This window comes from Theropithecus gelada, chromosome 12 (genome assembly GCF_003255815.1).
Source record: "Theropithecus gelada isolate Dixy chromosome 12, Tgel_1.0, whole genome shotgun sequence".
In the NCBI taxonomy this organism is placed as follows: domain Eukaryota; kingdom Metazoa; phylum Chordata; class Mammalia; order Primates; family Cercopithecidae; genus Theropithecus; species Theropithecus gelada.
This window is the reverse complement of record NC_037680.1, coordinates 83,465,891-83,488,057: the sequence shown is the minus strand read 5'-3', so window position 1 is coordinate 83,488,057 and position 22,167 is coordinate 83,465,891. Positions and strand designations below refer to the sequence as shown.

General features: G+C 39.8%; 1 protein-coding gene across 1 annotated transcript in view; it reads left to right on the top strand.

The window, feature by feature from the left end:
- Positions 1 to 3,650: 3,650 nt before the first annotated feature.
- The window catches only part of DYTN (dystrotelin), a 67,738-nt gene continuing 49,221 nt past the window's right edge, over positions 3,651 to 22,167 (top strand). The window contains exons 1-7 of the mRNA XM_025404464.1: positions 3,651 to 3,786; positions 10,162 to 10,236; positions 13,231 to 13,432; positions 14,836 to 14,921; positions 15,787 to 15,887; positions 20,814 to 20,885; positions 21,142 to 21,305. Of these exons, the coding sequence (XP_025260249.1) occupies positions 3,768 to 3,786; positions 10,162 to 10,236; positions 13,231 to 13,432; positions 14,836 to 14,921; positions 15,787 to 15,887; positions 20,814 to 20,885; positions 21,142 to 21,305 (719 nt within the window). The 5' untranslated portion in view covers positions 3,651 to 3,767. The remainder of the gene's footprint in view (positions 3,787 to 10,161; positions 10,237 to 13,230; positions 13,433 to 14,835; positions 14,922 to 15,786; positions 15,888 to 20,813; positions 20,886 to 21,141; positions 21,306 to 22,167) is intronic.

Sequence of the window (22,167 nt, the reverse complement as noted above, 5' to 3'; positions counted from 1 at the left end):
TTTTAAAAATCCTAATAAGATTAGAACAAATTCATTTTTAGTCTAAACTTCTTTAGAAATAAGACATTTTCAGATTATACTTAAATTTAAGAGGAAATGTACATTCATAACAAATTATTATTATCCTTTTCAAGACCTGCATTATATTTAATGCCTTTTAAAAATGTGTAACCACATCTCTGTGTTTATAAAAGAATAAAATGACTTCAGTTCCACTCCTAGGTCACTCCTATCTGAGTTGGTTTGGAAGGTGGCGGTTATGTGGGACATGGAGCCCTTCTGACTGCTTGCTGCTGACTGTGCTATACCCTCCTCTCAACAGCAGTCAGAAGTTTTACCTGCCTCTCCTACACATGAAACTGATATGAAAATGGCCCTTTGAAATAAGAGATGTGGGAGTAGCCTTAAATTATTCAGGATCTTTATTGTTAATGAATGTGCTTCTGTGAGCCCTTAAAAATAGTGCAGCCTCAAAGATTACTGTTTTGCATACAATTGCTAGACAGCCAGAAGAAGAATCAACTCTGCATGGGAATGCTATATCTGGAAACCTGATTTCACTTAGCTTCTGTCTTCCAGAACTGCCGAGTCATTTTTACAGAGGTTCGACTAGAAGGCTTCTCTGGGGAAACTAAGAAAGGTTTGGTGTGGCGGCAGATAGATCATATCTTCAGCTGTCCTGTTGACTGGCCGGGAGGCTGGACGCTTCTAGGCCTACCCGGGAACTTCAGGAATTTCTACACCAAGAAGAGTTCCAAACTGATTTCTCATGCTACAACTTTTCTAAAAAATTGTATTTGAATATATATGGAAACTTGCTAGGTTTTGGGAAGTCTTAGGTTACACTATAGCTATTATTATTATTATTATTGAGACGGAGTCTTGCTCTGTCACTCAGGCTGGAGTGCAGTGGTACATCTCGGCTCACTGCAACCTCTGCCTCCCGGCTTCAGGCCTCCCGGCTTCAAGCAATTCTCCTGCCTCAGCCTCCTGAGCAACTGGGATTACAGGCGCCCACCACCACGCCCGGCTAATGTTTGCATTTTTAGTAGAGATGGGGTTTCACCATGTTGGCCAGGCTGGTCTTAAACTCCTAACCTCAGGTGATCTGCCTCCCTCAGCCTCCCAAAGCACTGGGATTACAGGTGTGAGAGCCACTGTTCCTGGCCGCTGTTATATTTTTAAAGAATGAAAGTAATCAGATTTTTCTTTAATTTTGCTTTTTGTAAAATGTTATTTATCTGCCCAAATAACTTGTGCTCTAATCCATTCATTCATTAGAAGGGGGGTAAAGTATTATTTAAATTTAATTATCGTATAACTTCTAAAAACAGTTTTAAACTACCCATGATAACACAGGTAGTTATGTACCCATGTTACATCTTTTTCTGAGAACTAATAAGCCTTTTCTTATACCATAACCCATTCTTTTTGTTGAAAATGAATATATATATATATATAATATATATTAGACACACACAGAGACTTCAAAAATTCATGGAAAAAAGGAATTAAAAGATAAAAATAAAAACAAATGTATTTCTCAGCATAAGCCTTAGCAAGTTCAAGACACTTTTGTAAGTGATAATACCAGCCATTTAGTCCATCCTTAAAGAATCGAGGGTACTGAGAATTTAACCATGTCAGTGCAGTCCTTTTGACATTGTTAACTGAAGAAAACTAGGTGCCCTTTAAAGATTTTTTAAGATTAGGAAACAAAAAGAAGAGAGAAGGAGCCAAATCAGAATTGTAAGGTGGATCCCTAATGATTTCTCTTCAAATCACTTGCAAAATTGTCCTTATGTGATGAGAAGAATAAGCAGAAGCAGTGTCATGGAGGACTCGCTGGTGATGCTGTCCTGGGTGTTTTTCTGCTAAAGATTTTGCTAACTTTCTCAAAACGCTCTCATAATAAGCAGATGTTATTATTCTTTTGGCCCTTCAACAAGCAAAATACCTGGAACATCCCAAAAACTGTTGCCAGAACCTTTTTTCTTGATAGGTCTGCTTTTGCTTTGACTGGACCACTTCCTTTTCTTGGTAGCCATTGCTTTGATTGTACTATGTCTTCAGGATTATACTGGCAAAGCCATGTTTCATCTCTTGTTACAATTCTTCAAAGAAAGCCTCCAGAATCTTGGTCCCACATGTTTAAAATTTCCACTGACTCTGCTTTTGTCTGCAGCTGATCTATGTGCAATGGTTTTGACACCCTTCTAGTAGAAAGCTAGCGCAACTTCAATTTTTCAGTTAGAATTGTGTAAGCTGAATCAGTTAAGCTATCTATGGAGTTGGCTATTGTTTCTTCTGTTGTTTGTCCTCTTAAATTACAGCATTCACTTTTCTTTAAAGAAAAACTTCATTCTTTTCTTGCAAATTGATGTGGATGGTCTGTTGCTGTGGGTTTCATTTTCCACATCATCTCATCCCTTCTCAAAATGAGTTATCTCTCGGTGAACTACTGATTTCTTTTGTCTTTTCTTTTTTTTAAATTTAATTTTATTTTAAGTACTGGTATACATGTGTAGGGGGTGCAGGTTTGGTACACAGGTAAATGTGTGCCATGGTGATTTGCTGCACCTATCAGCCCAACACTTGGGTATTAAGCCCTATATGCATTAGCTATTTATCCTGATGCTCTCCCTCTTCCTGTACCTCCAACAGGCCCCAGTGTGTGTTGTTCCCCTCCCTGTGTCCATGTGTTCTCATTGTTCAGCTCCCACTTATAAGTGAAAACATGCAGTCTTTGGTTTTCTGTTCCTGTATTAGTATGCTGAGGATAATGGCTTCCAGCTCCAGCCATGTCCCTGCAAAGGACATGATCTTGTTCCTTTATATGGCTGCATAGTATTCCATGGTGTAAACTACTGATTTATTTGGGGCATTGTCCCCATGCGGCATTGTCCCCATAAACTTTTTGTAAAGCATCAATTATTTCACTATTTTACCACCCAAGCTTCACCATAAATTTGACGTTTGTTCTTGCTTCCATTTTAGCAGAATTCATGTTGCTCTAAGAGCTATTTTCAAACTGGTAACCTTATCCTTCTTAGTGCTTCAGACTAAATCCTGTTCAGACATGCTTCAACATGCTAGTGTGAGTTTATTTTGGTACAAAAAAAATTTTGAAATCCTTGCCTAGTTTTTTCAAAATACACATTTTCCACAAATCTTTCGTGTGTGTGTTGTTTGAACAATAGTTGCAACATGAAACAATTAACAAAGGTAGCTAATTGACCACTCTTTTAAAAATTATTAACAGAATCCTATGTATACATATACATAATGTGTATATATATATGCACATATGTGACAAATTGATAGCTTTTGTTAGAAATTTAATATGTAGAATTATTTAGCATAGTGTTATTAGAAATTTAAGAATTGAGAGTTTCAAATTTTGTTCTTAAAGTTCAAGTAAATTGATATCATCTTAAAGTAAGAATACAGTCCACTCTTAAAATTATAATGCCTCAAAGGCTCTAAGTCATCATGGTATTAGTTTCAGGAGCTGTTCTCAGTTTTCTGAGAAGCGTGGCCAGTATCGAGAGCCTCTACTTCTATGTTTCTCCTTGTTTTTTCCTCCCAAGATATTTCAGTCTCCTTGAACACCTTGCAGTCACTTTCCACAGGTAAAATGATTTGTTTAGTTGCCTTTTTGTTCCCCTGGCCTCATTCCTCTGCTGCAAAACCTTCTGCTTAAAATACTGGTTCATTTCTAGTTACAGGAACCCACCTGCCATCTGTCATTCCAGGAAATTTGTGAAATGGATCCAGATAAACAAGGTGAGTATTATTGTCAAGTTTATGGGCATAGTTTGTAAACAGAAAAATTAGGCACAGATGTTATATTTTCAGACCTCTGATTTGAAGAAGAGTAAACATTTGGCAAATTTCTGGCTGAAAAGAAACTGTTATTTGATTAAAGTGGTTTTCTCTTTCTTCTAAACAGAAATCCACCATGTACTGAAGAATATTTGGTCTATTGTCTCGAAAGCACCAAAAATAATCTAACAAAAGACTTGATGTCAACATAATTACATTTGAATTGCTGTTCAAATACACACCAACTATTGCCTTAGTTTTATGTATATTCATAGTTTACTATTAAAATGAACTTATCGTATATATTTTAATGTCATGGGCAAGTTCACAGTACTGTGTGGTTCAAGTTGGGAGAAAGGCCTCACGGTTGTCACTATATGAAAATTTTATAAGTGGATATGGAGAAACTAGTTCCCCTTTCTTCTAACTTCGCTGAATGCCAAGAACTGATCTGTGGCATTTCTATTGCTAGATCTATTTGCAGCCTTACTCCCCTAACCAAAATCTACATTGTTATCTTACTTGTTTTATATGAAATTCTGTATAATCCCTAGTTGTTCATCTAAAACAACATTATAAATAATTCCAATACCTTTGGGTTTTCCAAATTTGGGCTCTCATATTAATACGCTTTACACAAAGCAGTAGGTAATCCATTCAACTCTCAATTTTCTTTTTCTAAGGCAGTGTGTCTCAAAATTAGCATGCATCAGAATCACCTGAAAGGTTTGTTAATATGCTGCAAAGTTTGTGATTCTGTGGGTCTGGGGAAGAGTTCAGGAATGTGCATTTCTAACAGTTTCCCAGGTGACCTGATGCTGCTGACTTGGGACCACACTCTGAGGACCACTGGTCTAAAGCATGTATTTTGGATCATCAAAGTAGATGATGGACATTTGAAAGAATTGTATTACATCCACCTTAGTGTCTGTGGAAAATAAATATACTGATGGAGCTAAGCAAAAACAAGAATCCCGGTCAAAAGATATTTCCCAATCATATTGCTTCCATGAACAAGAAATGTAGCTTGTGTTACTATTTCTTTAAGCATCTAAAACTACTTTGTTCATAGCTTTGGGCATGATACATTTGGTAATTTCTTCCTTTCTTTAGTTTGTTTTTTTTTGTTTTTGCTTTTTGCATTATCAAAAAAAAATGTAAGTTAGCCTTTAGGAAGTGGGTCTGGTGTTGGCTTACCTGGCCTCCTCATTCATTTCCCATGTTGCACTGTATCACAGCTTGCTGTGTTATGCTGCATAACTTCATCAGATGACGCTGCAAAGCATAACTTGACAGGAGAGTGATGGCCAGATGGTAGAGCAGCTACAGAGTCGCTCCTCCACCGAGAGCAGCATCTGGGAACTTGCAGAGCCCCTTGTCTGCTGATTCTCTGTATCTGCTTGGTGCATCTAAGAGGAACCAGGGCACAAACACTGGCCAGTTTCCAGAGGAAAGAAATGTTGGGCATTACACTGTTGTAAATTATTTCCACCCTATTATGCCTACTCTCAATTTGTTTTTTTTCTCCAGACATAGGACAGAGGAGTTTCTGACATCTCCCATTCTCTAACATTGTTGTCTTATTTGAAAACTAAGCATTTTTAAAGCCTAAGGAAATGGTGAATAACAAAAGATTTACAGCAAAAAATTGTAGTGTTTTTTGTTTTTTTTTTTTTTAATATGTTTGCACCTCTTGAAAAAGAAAGGAAAACATGTAGAGGGATTTTAAACCACCTCTCTTGTTTGGGCGACAATGTTTAGGCACAGCCCGCTTCACCTGAGGTAGGGGTCTTTAATTCATGATCATATGCTGACTGTTGGATCAATACACGTTCAGAGAGAGGCCTGTGGCATGCTCTCACTACTTTGAGACGGCTCTGGCCTGGTTCAGCACTGTAATCCCCTTTGTGGCTCCACACAGCGCCTGGCACTCAGTATCTTACGTGTAACAGCCAGGACTTTACCCACAACACTCAAGGGCAAGACACATCATTTCCTAAATCAAAATCAAGTCACTGTACCTTGATATGAAATTTAGGCTGAGTTAAGTTTGGGAGGGAACTATCCCTGGGAGACAAACAGAAAGCTCTAAGGCTGCTACCTTAAACCTTGGTCAAGGCCCTGATTGAAGTCCACTGTGACCACCACTTGTGATGCTCTCTGCCGTTGGCTTTGTATTCCACTTGAAGACATGGGACTCCATATCAAGACTGGACACAGAAGTCCTCGTCATGCCTGTGGCTGGCCTCCCTGGCTACACCATGCAGCCATGCCTCCACTCAGGGGTCTGCTAGGAAGGGCAGCCCTGGAGACACCTCCTAAACCCAATCTTAGTCAGACATTTCCCAACTTCTTGTCCAGGCCTCAGGCTCTCTTCCACCTCCAGGAAAATTCCAGATTAATTTTTTCATGGGCCTATCCATCTTCTCATATGAAGGCCTGAGTGGAGGTGACTTTAAGAGTGGCCCTTATGTGGTGGCTCATGGCTGTAATCCCAGCACTTTGGGAGGCTGAGGCCGGCAGATCATGAGGTCAGGAGATTGAGACCATCCTGGCTAACATGGTGAAACCCCATCTCTACTAAAAATACAAAAAAAAAAAAAAAAAAAAAAAATTAGCCGGGCATGGCAGTGTACACCTGTAGTCCCAACTACTCAGGAGGCTGAGGCAGGAGAATGGCATGAACCTAGGAGGCGGAGCTTGCAGCAAGCCGAGATCGTGCACCTGCACTCCAGCCTGGGCGACAAAGAGAGACTCCGTCTCAAAAAAAAAAAAACAAAAAAACAAAAACAGTGGCCCTTAAACACAGAGACATTGTTAGATCTCCCAGAGGAGTGAAAACAGCTTAGACTTACAGGATGAACACAGAAACATTGCCTTTCCATTCTTTAAATTCTCCCCTTGCTGCAAGAACAAGACAAAAATGAATGTCACCACAAATTACCTTGCCACGTATGTTTGAATCAAAGAAATACACCAAGCAGTTCCTTGTTTCATTTTTGCTCAGGGCCTATTCCAAGGCTGGAGACTCACTGTGTCTGTCTTCTGTCTTACTCTCTTTCTTTGCCTGTCTGTCTGTCTCTCTCTCTCTTTGTCTCTCTCTCTCTCTTTCAGTTTGCTTCTAGGCTGTGTTTCTAGTCACAAAACTCCCCAGCACACCCTGCTAACACCTTATTGCCTGAGTTTTATGTTAATCAGCTGACATTACATTTGAAAGTAGTTTCATTTTCCTCAGGACTTCTTCCTCTGGGCATCACAATTATACAAGTAAGTCTTGGCCTCAGAGCTTGCTTGTGTGTGAAATCCTTGCCTCAGTATGAGCATTTCTGGGTGTAAACTCTAATTGGAATTCGTTATCACCGGAAATACTGGAGATGCACGGCTGCTTGGCAGTTCTTTCCAAAGTTTTTGACTGATTTCCTCTTTCACCCTTCACTGTAACCGTGCAAATCTTCACTATTCCTCAAGTTTTCCACCCCACCACCTCCTCCTAACTCTAAGTGTGTGAACATGCCCCTAACTTTACAAAGAAAACAGAAGCTCTCAGACATGGCCATTTCCCCAGCCCATCATCTCCTTTTATAAGTCCTGTCAGGCAATGAGAGGTGGCTTCTTACCAAAGCTAATTCCTTCACCTGTGCGTTTTCCGCCCTCTCTCTACTGCAGCGATGGGAGCAGTTAGCAATACTTCAGCGATTGTGGCATTAAACTTACCTCAAAGAGGCTGTTACCTCATAAAGTTAATAACCCAATCAAGAGATCTACTGTGCAGCATGGTGACTATAGTTAATAACAATGTATTATATTGTTGAAAATTGCTAAGAGAATAGATTTTAAATAGTCTTACCACAAAAAATAAATATGTGACATAATATATATGTTAATTAGCTTGATGTAGCCATTCCACGAGATATACATATTTTGAAACATACTGTGCATGATTAATATATACAGTATTTATTTGTTAATTAAAACAAATGAAAATAAATTAAATAACCAAAGGAAGGACTAGCTTTCCTGGGCTGGGAGACTGTCACCAGGAAGCAATTTTTCTCCATCTCTAAGTTCATCTCTGCTCACCCTTGTGTGTTGATTTCATTCTCAATGAAAATGAGAAAACACGGCAAGCTGTGCTACAGTGCAACATGGAAAATGAACGAGGAGCCCAGGTAAGCCAACACCAGACCCACTTCCTAAAGGCTAACTTTCACATTTTTACACAACCTGACAAGAGAGTGATTGCTGCTCCAATCTACAATTCCAAATTCCAGTCCAGAAAAAAAAAAGTCTGCTTCCCTGATAACTTGAACCAAGAGTCCTTGAACCCAGATTCATTGGAACATTCCTTGCCTGACTTTGGTGTGTACCCACCTCTGGGGAGTGCGATGGTGCTCTCACCGATGGGCTGGACCTGGGCCACGTGCCCCTGTGGAAGTGGGAGAGTTGCAGTTGACACTACTAGAATTTCATGGACTCAGATTAGGGGAGGTGGTTCACCTGGAGAAAGAAAAATGGATGCTGGGTGACTAGGGGATCATGTGCCCTCTGAAAGGGACTTTGCTACATCATATACTACCTGGATTCCCTACTTCCTGAGTCCTCAGCCCCACTCTGTCTCTCCTGGCTCCTCCTCCCTGACCTATACATACATTCTGGAATTTCTCCTGCCTTTGAAAACCAGTTTCGATTTGATGTGTTGTTCTAGCTGTGGCTCTCTTGTCTTCCCTTCACATTATAAGATCTTGAAAAAGTTGTCTGGTTGTATGTTTTCTCCTCACCTTACACTCAGTGCTCAATCCTCTGCAATTGGATTTTGACCCCCATGACTCCACTGAAACCGCTGTCACAAAGACCTTCAATAATCAAACTAGTCATGAAAAGCAGAAGCAATAAATTTCCTTTATACCAGTAGTTTTCAAACTTTCGTTTGCATCAGATTTACCCCCAGGGCCTGCTAAGACACAGGTTGTCCCCTAGATTCTCACCCCTAGATTCTGGTGTCAGAGACTTCTTAGATTTTTGTTAGAAATTGTTTTTCTCCCAAGTTCCCAGGCGATGCTGCTGCTGCTGCTGGTCCAGGAACTGTACTTTAAGGTCCACTGGTTTATACAATAATCAGTTAGAACAGGCCATTTTAACTGCCTGAAACAAACTAAGCTATTAATGTGTATGATCTTATATAGCTTTATTGAATAACATTAAAGATAATATGACTAAATAGGGAGATCTATTCTACAGTTATTTTTTCTAGATATGAAGACTGATCATTTCAGTCAAGCAACAGAAAGCTCTGTTGTGATGTTGTTATAATCTCTTAAATTAAGTAACAATCAAATTTGGAGCAATGGAAAAAATTTAAAATTGTGGGTCCTTAAGAAAGGTAAGAGAAACAATTTAGGAAGTATATTGCCTATATTTTCTTATTTAAAATGTGCAAATACCCTTTGAGGAATGTACTGTAATTCCCATTCATCTGATGACGAAACTGAAGATCAAAAGTAACTCATTTTAAGAAAAATGAAGGAACAGAACTAAGTATAGCTGGCTCCAGAGCTCTCTCCCCTCCTCTACACTGTGAAATGGTCAAACACACTCAGTGCCTAGCAGGGCTCGGGAATGCTCGCTCTTGTTGTACTGCTATCGGTGGTGGTAACTCTCAAAAGAAGGTATATTAACAATTCTTTTTCTTATTATAAAAATAGCATATACTTTTTATAGAGAATTTAGGTAATACTGAGTAGAGAGAAAATAACCATGAACACTAATAATTCAAGCACTCAGAGATGTCCACTGTTAACAGTTTGATGGATGGTACTAGAAGTTAAGCTCCACAAGGGTGGCCATCTTTATCTGTCTAGTTGAATGCTCTATTTCAAGGGCCTAGAATCATGCCAGGGCCATATAGTAAGGGCTCAATAAATATTGGCTAAATGCATGAGTAGATGGATAGGTTTGGGGTCTTTTTCATTTATGCATAAATACATGTGTCCACGTATAACTAGAATCTATTTGCAAACTTGAATTTATATTTTACATGTAGTTTTTTTATCCTGTTTGTTTCAAAGGCCATTGACTTTTTATATAAAAAGTGGACAGATTGATGGAGTATTCCCCACTTTTTGGTGGACTGAGAAGGTGAACTAGGTTCACCCGTAGCCCTAGAATAATGTAAGTCTATTATTATTTGTTTACAGAAAGAAAAAAGAGCTCTAAACCTTAATTTCCTCACCTGCAAAATAAAGTAAGCTTATCTGATCTCTAGGATTTCCTTCCAGGATGTGGGATTTATATAATGAGACAGTACTTTATTCATAATACTTTATGTTTTCTTTACAGATGCTCTTAATAGTATTGAGAATTCCATTTACAGAACAGCCTTCAAATTACGATCAGTGCAAACTCTGTGCCAGTGTAAGTATAGGCTCTCCTGAAATATTTGAAATAATCTGAGCTTGATATGTGATGTAAAATTCATAGAGAAAACAAACACTTCCCCCATGCCGTGGACTGCTGGATTCCGGAAGTCTGGATTTGTGCATTCAGCCCATTCGCAACAGAGAAGGTGGAGGGATGGGAAAACATCGCGTGCTTGCAACTCATGTGTAGTTTTGCTGATGAGCGATAGAAAATGAATGTAGATGAGGATTTTTAATTTTTTAAATATTTTCTCCACTTGGCTTCTTCTAGAAAATGTTTTTGGTTTCCTTTTCAGGATACCAATATGGACACAAAATAAAATGACAAAAAAAAGGTAGTTTCCCCCCAAATCTGTACTTTTAGATTTAAGCATAAAAATGTAAAATTCCATCTACCACATAAGATTTGCGTTTTCAAGTTGTACCTGTAATCTGTATATGAACATGCAAAAGTAGGTACAAATGAATAAATAACCCCTGGACCGTGAATTTTAAAATTATCTCGAGAATTCCCTGAGAACTGTCCCTTTTGCATTAAATTTATATCTGATTGAATGTATGGTTTTCTTTTCTTTTCTCATACTGTTATCTAGGCAAAATAAGGTAAAATATAGTAAAAACATGCATCCTGTGAAAATTTTCCAAGGTGGAAAATAAACTGGGTCCAAGCTATGAAAAACACCAGGCATTCAGCCTATCTAAAGTTATTGATTTCTCACTGCATGAAAGAAAAATCACTTCATGTAAAATGATTTCTGAAATTTATCATATCAGACCTGAGTTATGTTATATATGTGACATTTCTACTGAAGGCTGACATTTTAAAATATTTTTCCTCCTCCCTAAAAAGTTACATAGGGCAGTGGTTTTCAAATTGGGCTTCACAAAGTACATGTGAATGTGGCGTAGGGTACGAAAGAGTTAGCCAGGTGGGAAGAGGAGTTGCAAGCAAGGTGGGAAGATTTGGAGACCATATCCTCAACAGAAACAGCTCCATCCTTCTCTATTTTCTATACTATGTTTCCTTGTGTGTGTGTGTGTAAGTTGGGGGGGGGTCTCACTCTGTCACCCACGCTGGAGTGCAGTGGCGAGATCTCAGTTCACTGCAACCTCTGCCTTCCAGGCTAAAGCCATCCTCCCACCTCAACCTCCCAAGTAGCTGGGACCACAGGCGTGCGCTACCACACCCTGCTAATTTTTTGTATTTTTAGTAGAGACAGGTGTTTTGCCATGTTGCCCAGGCTGGTCTTGAACTCCTGAGCTCAACTGATCTGCCCATGTTGGCCTCCCAAAGTGCTGGAATTATAGGCATCAGCTACCGCGCCTGGCCTCATACCATGTTTCTGTATCAGGTTCCTTTGAAGAAGAAATTTTTGGTTTTAAAAACAGTTTTATGTAGATTACTGCTCTAGATAAAGAAACTCATAACTATTATTTATTATTCCAGGAACCAATAAAAGGCTAAACATTTACCCCCAATTATGCTATTTTCCTGGAGAATTTCTCTCTCAGAGAAAGTTAGCAGCAATTGTTCACATGTCCCCATCATGAACGCCTGAGTATGTACCACAGTGTAATTTGAGGATGCACAGTTTTCAACATTTTGTTATCTCTGGCATCAGAAACAGTGAATATAAATAATACTCATGGGAAATATTAACAATACACAAAATCAGTGGTTGAAAAATGTTACCTAGTAAAAAGATATCCAAACAAAAATTTAAAAACAGAAAATCCCAAACACCAAGATAAAGCATAACATGAGCTCCAAACAGGAAGATCTGGAACACATCGCTGTATAAATCTTGTGGTGAGATTAATGGACACCACTATTATCTGGTTTGGTGTAATATAGAACTCTCAGCAGGAGATGAAATCGGCCTGTGTTCAGAATGCCTGGCTCAGGTGACAGGTTTTAATGATAAAAGAGTTTACAGCCTTCACCACCTGCAGCCGGGTTTTTATTTAAGTCACATTCTGAAACTTGCTCCTCTGTTCCTTAGACTCTCCCCTTAAAAGCAATATCAGAGAACAAATAAAAATTTTTATTATACTTGCTAGATTTCTTATCTGAGGTTGATTTACGAAGTAGAGAGAAACCCAGGGTTTTATGGTTTCACAGGCTGAAGCGTTTTAAATGCCAGGAGCTCTTGGCGCTGTTGACATCCCCACCTCTCAGATGGCGCAAGTGGCTGTTTATTAATTTTATCTGTCATCCTCTCTCTGCAAGAAGCTATGGGGTTAGCTCTATTACATTCTTGTTTCTATTCATTGCCTTGTAAAAATTTTAGGAGAAGGTGGTTAAAAAATATTCAGTGTAAGAAATAAACCATTATTTTTGGTAAGCTGCTCTAGTTTTATTAAGTGCCTTCTCTAGATAATAATACTGATGGAACCAAGATTGTTAAAAGTGATATTACTGAGTTGCGGAATTCTCAGACTCTTTAGCCTAAAGATTTTTATAGAAGAGTAACTGCTCTTTTATAAAGATCACTGTTTTTTATTTAACTATGGCAATTGCTTTTTAACACACCATATTGCTTCTGAAGCTGGGCTGCAGACAAGAAAAACTATATTTGAACAGGAAAGGTAAATTTATTCAATCCACTTAATGAAGAGTATAAAAATGTTTTCCCCAACTTTTCATCACAGTGTCATAACTTTCTTGGAAAGCGTATTTTTCGTTTCTCACTTCCCTTTTTAACTTCTTTCTATAAAACAACATCCTTGAAACCGTACTGTAATAATGTTACAACTATGCTTTACTAACAGATGCACTTTTCCAAAATCAAATCAATCGGTAGAATAGTAACGCCTGAATTATGCACAAGGAATATATGTCCAAATGTAGTCATATTTCATTCCCCTTAAAAGAAAATAACGACCATAAAAAGTTCTTAATTATAAAACACTAAATGACATTTACTTCATTTGAAGCCTTTTGTTCCCATCAGAAAATAAGGCTCAATTCTTCATTTGCTTCCTACAGTGGACTTGATTGACAGCTCCCTGATTCAGCAGGTCCTACTGCATCCAAGTTTCTGGGAAGCTCGCAAGCACTCCCTTTCTGTGCAGCAGCTTTCTCAGGCACTCCAAGAGCTGTTTCAGAAGGCCAGGGAGGAAAACCCAGGGCAGGTGCATCCCAGAGCTCCCGAACTCACTCTGAGCCTTCTCACGACAATGTGCAACAGGTAAGGGTGTGGACGTCGCGCTGTGACCTCAAAGGCAATGTTTAGCTGCCAGTGGTCATTTACCATTTGGTGCTGGCTGATATTTGCTTGAGGTTTGGTATATAAGAAGCCTTCTTTGTTTTTCACTAATTTATTCCTCAGGAGTAGAACAAAGGAGTAAATGCCCATCGGTTTTATGAATATAAATGACTCATGGATAGCAACAAGAGGGGGAGAATTTCACATTATTCTTTCCTTCATACAAATTCATTCCTACTCTAGAGAAGCATACACACCTTTTGCTAGAGCGTTTACACTTCTATACATACATGTGAGAAGCGACACTTGATTCTTGTTACTGCTAGCTTCTTTGCTCATTTCTTTGTAAACTATTATCAATTTTTTATTCAGCTAGAATAAGGATGAAAATACTGCGCATGGATGAGTAACTTATAAACCAGTGTAGACCATGTCAAAGGGCTGATTACATATACTCTGAAGTCAATAGTTCTGCTAGTGTGTGGTAGGGGTGAGTGTGTTTTGTGAGCTGTAAGGTTTCAATTCCTCTGCCCCCTCCTCAATTTGGTTTACCTTATGTATCCTTGACTCAGTAGACTTCATCCTTTAGAATAAACTTTTCAAAAATCATAGTGAATTCAAAACATTTGGAAAATAGAGGAAAAAAGTAAAGAAGAAGAAATACATTATTACCCATCAGCCTGCCTCCCAGAAGCAAGCACCATTTTAACCACTGGGCAAATTCCTTACGGTTATTTCCTTTTCTAGCTTTTTTTTTTTTTTTTAATTTTTTTAACTGCCAAAACAATATACATACACATTCTCAAGTTATTTTTTCATTTCAGCTTCCTTAAACATTAAGCTTTTGACTGTCATTTCTATTATCTGTGTGTGTCTCTAACAATTCCCCTGCCTTTGATTAATTGTTTAGTAGGTTTGTAAACTAGATAGCAAATGGGTAAGGATGATTAGGCTCTGAGTGAGGGCCTGTGAACTAGATTTTTTTTTTTTTTTTTTGCATAAATATTTGCTCCTTTGCCTGCCTTTTGGTCCTTCCTTGTCTCTGTTGCTTGGTTTCCAGGCAACTGAGGCCTGAGGAAGTGATGCTACCTGCTCCATGAAGACAGGGTTTATCCCTGCATCCCTGGTGCCTGGTACGGTGCTTAGCACAGAGGAGGCATCCAATACATATTTTGGAGTGAATGCAGGAACAAATAAATGACTGGCGAAATACGTTAATTCCATGCTCTGTTCTGCTAAATTCTAGGTATAGGATAAGAGGCCACAAAAAGCTAGAACTTAGAGCACCATGTCAAAAATGCCTATTAATAGTTATAGTTTTTATCATCCATGACACCAAAGGTAACCCTGGCCCCCCATTCTTGTCTCTGTTTGTCACCGTGCAGCACAGGAACAGATTCTCTCCAGCTTATGCCTGCGGCCGCTGCCCTAATAACCCTCTCAGGAGACAGCCCTCTTACAAAATACCGAGGTAACATGCGGAGGACTACGGGTGTTCTAAAGTGCAGTGAGCCCCAAATCCCCAACCTGGTATTCTGTATCCCCACCACAAGGCCTTCTTCTTCAGCATGTACTCAGCATGACTTGTGTGTTTATTGAAGAAAAATATTTACCATTTGAGGAATTTGGAATTTTTCAAAATTTACACTTCCTAATTACTTAGTTGTTCTTGATATTTATTTCTTTAGGGATTACCTAGACACCCATAATCATTGTTGGTTTGAAGCCTGGGAGGATTCTCACATTTCTGTTTACCAACCTCATGATCTTCATCCTAGATTCACTGAACGATCAAGAGGTTGAAATGTGAATGGATTTCCATTAGTTATCAAATTATGGCTATTACAAAATCGATAGTGACTGGGCGCAGTGGCTCGTGCCTGTAATCCCAGCACTTTGGGAAGTCGAGGCAGGCGATCACCCGAGCTTGGGAGTTTGAGACCAGCCTGACCAACATGGTGAAACCCTGTCTCTACTAAAAATACAAAAAATTAGCTGGGCATGGTGGCGCACGCCTGTAATCCCAGCTACTCTGGAGGCTGAGGCAGGAGAATCACTTGAACCCGGGAGGCAGAGGTTGCGGTGAGCTGAGATCGTGCCATTGCACTCTAACCTGGGCAACAGGAGTGAAACTCCGTCTCAAAAACAAAAACACACACACACACACACAAAAACATAGTTTTGGAGGCCTTCAAAATAGTGAGCCAATAATCAAGAACATAACTTTCCTTCTCTTTCCTTTCATAGCCACAAAGAGACTGCTACTTCAAAGCAAGTACTCTTCAAAGATACATTGCAAGTATTCAATTTAAAGATTTTTCCTCCTACATGTCTAGCTCTTTTTCAGCTCTACGCGGAAAATAGCAGGGGAGGTTATGATTCTGGGCCACGCATGACGCGAAGCGTTTTGAGAAAACTACTAACAGACCTACAGCAGGTAAATCCCTAATACTTAAGAACTGTATATTTGTTTCAGTTAATTAGCCACACTTATTATTAAAGAATCTGATGTCTCCAGTGTCAAGTCTATCTTTATATATATCTCCATGCAAACTCTCTCCTCCATAGCCATTGCTGTTACTTGAGTATAACTTAACTTATACTCATAAGGTTATGAGTAGAAGGTTATGAATTATACTCATACTCATGAGACTAAAGCTAATGGTGTCTATAGATAAGAATTATTTGCATTGCTGTAAGTTTGCTACAAGTTAACTTTACTCTCTATAGAGTTGTAAAAGAGCCTCACAAAGACAATGATGTATCTCTCTATAGGTACAGAGAATCACCACTGAAAACATATCCAGTAGTCTCTTTTGCTTATTCCAAAGTGTTTAATTTTTCCTTACGCTCCTATACCTTTTTCAGTCCTACGTATTAAAACCTGTGCCTGACATGCACTAAATTCTCCATGCCTGACTTCTGCATTTCTATCCACCCACAAGGCCATTGCCTATCCTTTCACCTGACAGACACTACTTGTCTTTCAATATCACTCAATTATTTGTCACCTCCCTACTCAAAGCTTCTTTGACTTCCTATGCATAATTTTGTTGCAGAACTTGTCAAATTGTGGTAGATGCTTCCCCACTGGACTACTTCTTCATTTTTATATCTCCAGTGCCTTGAACAGTGCCTGATACTAAAAGACATCCAAAAAATGCTTAAAGAATGCATAGATGGAGTGCCACGTCAAGTACTCAAAATTGTTTCCATCATTTCCTGTGCTTTAGGAATGTGTAAATTTGATTTGGTTTTTATTCTTACTAGGCAAGGGAATTTAACCTCCTCAAAGATGTTTTTTAAATGTTGAAATGAAGTAAATTGGTGTAACCAAGCAAGAACTTCTGCAAAAGGATTAAACAGGCTCTGGATTGTCTTGAGTGTAGGTGCTGTTGTCCTGCTGTACCTTTCCCTTGTTTTGAAGGATATCTCCATTCTTCCAGCTCCTACAAAATCCCCACACTGGATGTTTTGGACTGTAACAACTTAGGAACTTTCTGTCATTTTTTTCCTGGGTAGGGACCAAGGATTCTGAACTGAGGATAGCCATGATGGGAGCAGGGAGGGATAAGGAGAAAGATAATAAAAATCTCTAGGACAGGGAGTATAGATTGGAAAAACCTATTCAAAATTATCTTTGCTTTGATTTGGTTTTAATATTAAAATTTTGTGTTCATGATGATCACAATAATTAATATTTAACTTAAATTCCAAACATCATTTAAGATATTTATTTCTTAAATGGAGCAATGATTTTTTTTTTTTTTTTAATTTGTAAGGTTAGAATATCAGGCATAGATAATTCCAAGCTGTCCTGGTAGTTGCAGCAGTCACATAGATCCCACCACCAAATGTTCTGCTGATTCTAAGGCATTTCTCAGGGCGCCATCATAAGTTGCAGGCTCACTGCCACCCATCCCATATCACAAGACTTGAGTTGATGGGGGCCTGATTTATGCAATCAGACTGGTGAGACTAGATAGGTGCTTAGAAGCGGATGTGATGAAAGGGGATGGACTGATGGACATTTTCCTTCTAGAGAATTCTTTGTGCTCTCCTGACTACTTGGTCCAACAGGCTCTAAAAATCTGCCCTTGTCTCAGGCTCAATTGAGGTCAATGAGCTGCTGAACTAGAAGCTCCCGCAGCACTCCACCCCTACCCGCACCCCAGGCATTAGTATGCTCTTGAGAAGGTCTTAGGAAGGCAGAGATTTGCACAGAAATTATCATCCCATTGACTGCTATTATGGACTCACAAATGGATTCCCAGAGAAAATTCCAGGCCCCACCACATGATTCAAATCCTCCCCTAAGTATCGTAATTATCACTTCAAGTGGTGTCTGCCTGTGCCGGTGTGCCATCTAGCCAGGTTTAATTCTTCCTAGAGCACCTGCAAGAAATTAGTCACTTGGGCCATTCATCCACAAAATCTTTATGCACATCTTTATAGGCAAAAATGTAGGTTGAAAACCCACTACAAAAGTGAATTCTCTTTGTACTTGTGTTAGAATCACAGAGCTGGTGAGAGTCATCCTATGTTATCCACCCACCTTATTTTACAAATGAAGTAAAACTCCTTTCCCAGAGCTCAAGGACATCAGAGGAGGGTGAATGTTGAATCAGCAACACAGTCTAAACAAGTGTTTCAGTTAGTTCATCAGCACTCCAAGCCGAAAGATGGGTAATGAGTTATGCTTTCAGACAAAGGCTAAATAACACAGGGAGTAGTTACTTACATTCAACTGGCGACAGGATTATTATCAATTTAAAGTACAAGCCATCTTGTCACTATTACGCAAATGTTTGTTGACTTCTGCCTGGCTAATTGTCAGCAAAGAGGTTCTGAGTGCCACTTTCCTGATTAGAAGAACGTTTATTCGAGTTGATGGACTCAGCGGGAGGGTCTCTGAGATTACTTCTGAGCTTGCGGGCAATGCCTGCTGACAGCCTGTGCTGTAGAAGACATCAGATGTGAAATTAGGACCCGTGACCAAATGGGAATAAATGGAGGTGACAGGTACATGTATCTGTGCATATAGATGATGTCAGAGCCAAGTCCCTGGCCATCTTGGCAGTCACAAAAGGTTCTTAGTGCCTTAATTGAACGCCTTATGGTGACTGTGGCTGAAAGGTGGAAACCACTGAGTGTGGTGGCACAGATTGAGCCGTTGAAATATATGTAAGGTCGGGCTGTGACAAAGCTTCATGGAAACTCCTCAAGAAAGAGTAAGAGTCCTGGAGTGAGACCCCAATTCTGCTGCTAACTTGCTTTTTTGACCTTCAGCAGAATATCAAATCTCAATTACTCTTTGCTTTATTTCTTGAAAACGATTTAATTGATAATCAGAAACTGTATATATTCAAGGTGTACAACATGATGTTTTGAGATAGATATACATTGTATAATGATTATCACAATCAAATTAATTAACCCATCTGTCACCACCATCATTACCATCTTGTGGGGGTGGGTTGTTTGAGGACACTTCAAACCTACTCTTGCATCAATTTTCTTTTCTTTCTTTCTTTTTTTTTTTTTTTTTGAGGTGGAGTCTCACTCTGTCACCCAGGCTGGAGTGCAGTGGTGTGATCTCGGCTCACTGCAACCTCTGCCTCCCGGATTCAAGCAATTCTCCTGCTTCAGCCTCCCAAGTAGCTGGGATTACAGGATGTGCCACCATGCCCAGCTAATTTTTTTGTATTTTTAGTAGAGACGAGGTTTCACCATATTGGCCAGACTGGTCTCGAACTCCTGACCTTGTTTGTGATCCACCCACCTCGACCTCCCAAAGTGCTGGGATTACAGGCATGAGCCACTGCACCTGGCCTCAATTTTCAAGTAAACAATACCGTACTATCACTAGTAGCCATGCTGCAATTAGATCCCCAGAATTTATTCATCTTATAACTGAAAGTTTCTACCCTTTAATCAACATCTTCTCATTTATCCCTGTCCTCAGCCCCTGGCATATTCACTATTCTTCTGTTTCTATGAATTCAATGTTTTTAGATTCCACATGTGTGATTATGCAGTATTTGTCTTTCTGTGCCTGGCTTATTTCATTTCGCATATTGTCCTCTAGGTTCATTCACGTTGTCGCAAATGACACAATTCCCTTCTTTCCTAAGGCTGAGTACTATTCCGCTGTATATTACAGACCACATTTTTCATTCCATTCATCTGTCAATGGACACTTAGATGGTTCCAGAAACGTGGCTATTATGAAGAGTGCTACAGTGAACATGGGAGTGCAGGTGTCTCTTTGACAAACTGATTTCCTTTCCTTTCAATCTTTGCTTTCAACATAGGTAGTGATTGCCACCCTACCTCAGAAATTGGCATTTCTTAAAATGATATGATATGAAAGTGTTTGGAAAGGTTTTTCTCAAAGCCACTCTAGGCTTTTCCAAGGCAGTGAGTTATCTCAGTAGATTGTTTACAGTCAGTTACAGATTGAACTTCTTGATCTGCTCTTTCCTGCTTCTCACTACTGCACTTGACTAGTCTTAAAAATATGTATATATACAATAGCAAAGACTTGGAACCAACCCGAATGCCCATCAGTGATAGACTGGATAAAGAAAATGTGGCACATATACACCATGGAATACTATGCAGCCATAAAAACCAATGAGTTCATGTCCTTTGCAGGGACATGGATGAAGCTGGAAACCACCATTCTCAGCAAACTAACACAGGAACAGAAAACCAAACACTGCATGTTCTCACTCATAAGTGGTAGTTGAACAATTAGAACACATGGAGACAGGAAGGGAAACATCATACACTGGGGCCTGTCAAGGGGTGGGGCAAAGGGAAGGGAGAGCATTCGGACAAATACCTAATGCATGCGGGGCTTAAAACCTAGATGACGGGTTGACAGGTGCAGCAAACCACCATGGCACATGTATATCTATGTCACAAACCTGCACACTCTGCACATGTATCCCAGAACTTAAAGTAAAAAAAAAAAGTATATATATTTTAAAACTCTAAACTTTAAGACAGTATTATTGTTAACTTCATTTATAGGTGAACAAAGGCAAAGAAAGGTTAAAATAATTTGGAATCATGAGAAAATAAAACAGAAGGAAGCAGTTTATCACCCCATTGGCAGACTTCCTTCCCTTACCCTCCTCCCTCCTCTCCTTCCCACTTGCTTATTCATTGTCTTAACCCAAACATTGCACAAAACCTATGCATTGCTTTGTTCTCTTGGATTGAGACAGTTCACCTGGTCTCAGATACCAAATACCTGTGACTGCATGGCTGTGGGCACCAGCTCTCAGCCCTGCTGCTCCCGGAGACGACATATTTCTCCACTTTCTAACAGCTAAGATGAGGTTGTCTCTTGCAGATCCCAACTGTCGTGGGAGAGAGTCGTGCTCTGTGCCCTGTGGAAAGTGCCACCCGCAGCTGTTTCCAAGGGGTGAGTGCCTTGCAAATGTCCCCGGAGTTGGGGACAGACATGGGGCATTGGGATAGTTTGCTGACTGATTTACATTACAGACCTATTATTATACTCCAAACAGCATCTCAGATAACTGAATTTAGGAGGTAGTCTTGCCTCCAGCTTTTCCTATGATAAACTTCTTCAGCAGAGCTGACAGAATTGGAGTCAGAAAAGAAAATGAAAACATCAAGTCATGCCTAAAAACACATCTTAGGGTGCTACTGTTTTTCAGGTGTTGAGCCCAGCAATCAAAGGAGAGAAATTCCTGTCTTGGGTCCAATCTGAGCCTCCCATCCTCCTGTGGCTCCCGACCTGCCACCGGTTATCAGCTGCTGAAAGAGTCACTCACCCTGCTCGGTGTACCATCTGCAGGACTTTCCCAATCACGGGACTCAGGTACAGCCATCAGCAGCATTTCTCGGATTATCATTCTCCATACGGTTCTGCAGTTGGAGCTGCATCCCTTCAGATTCTTTTTGGGGTCCTCCTTACACATCTGAAACTCACATGACTTTTTTGGCTCCATGATTTCCTGGCAGGAGGCATCCTGGTTGATAATAAATTGTCTTTTATCTTCTATAATGGATGAAATATTAAATTCTTCCACTGATGCATAATGTGACTAATAGACATTTTTCTTCCTCTAAGGGGAACACATTTTGTCTTTGTTTTGTTTTGTTTTAGAGACAGGGTCTCTGTCACGCAGGCTGGAGTGCATGGGCACTATCATAGCTCACTGCAGCTTCAAACTCCTAAGCCCAAGTCATCCTTGCAGCTCAGCCTCCTGGGTAGCTGGGAGTACAGGCACATGCCACCATGCCCAGCTAATTTTCTATTTTTTGTAGAGATGGGATCTTATTGTGTTACCCATGCTGGTCTCCGACTCCTGATCTTAAGTGATCCTCCTGCCTCAGCCTCCCAAAGCATTGGGTTTCAAGTGTGAGCCACTGCACCTGGCCTGTCTTTTGTTCCAAAGAAACCTTTTAAGTATTGAGCCATCCATCGTCATCATCATCCTAACAACACTACTTTTGTTAACTGTTAGACAAATGACAAGCTGAGCAGTTCACATGGGCCATTTCATTTAAAATGTGTTGTAAGCCAATACAAAGGGTTGTATTATTATCCCCAATTTGCAGAGAAGTTAAATAACCTACATGATTAGCAAGCCACAGAGGCTGGCAGCCTAAATCCAGAGTCCTGCTTTGCAGCCGTGATGCTCTGCTGCCTCCCTGTGCAGACAACTGCAAATGAGCCT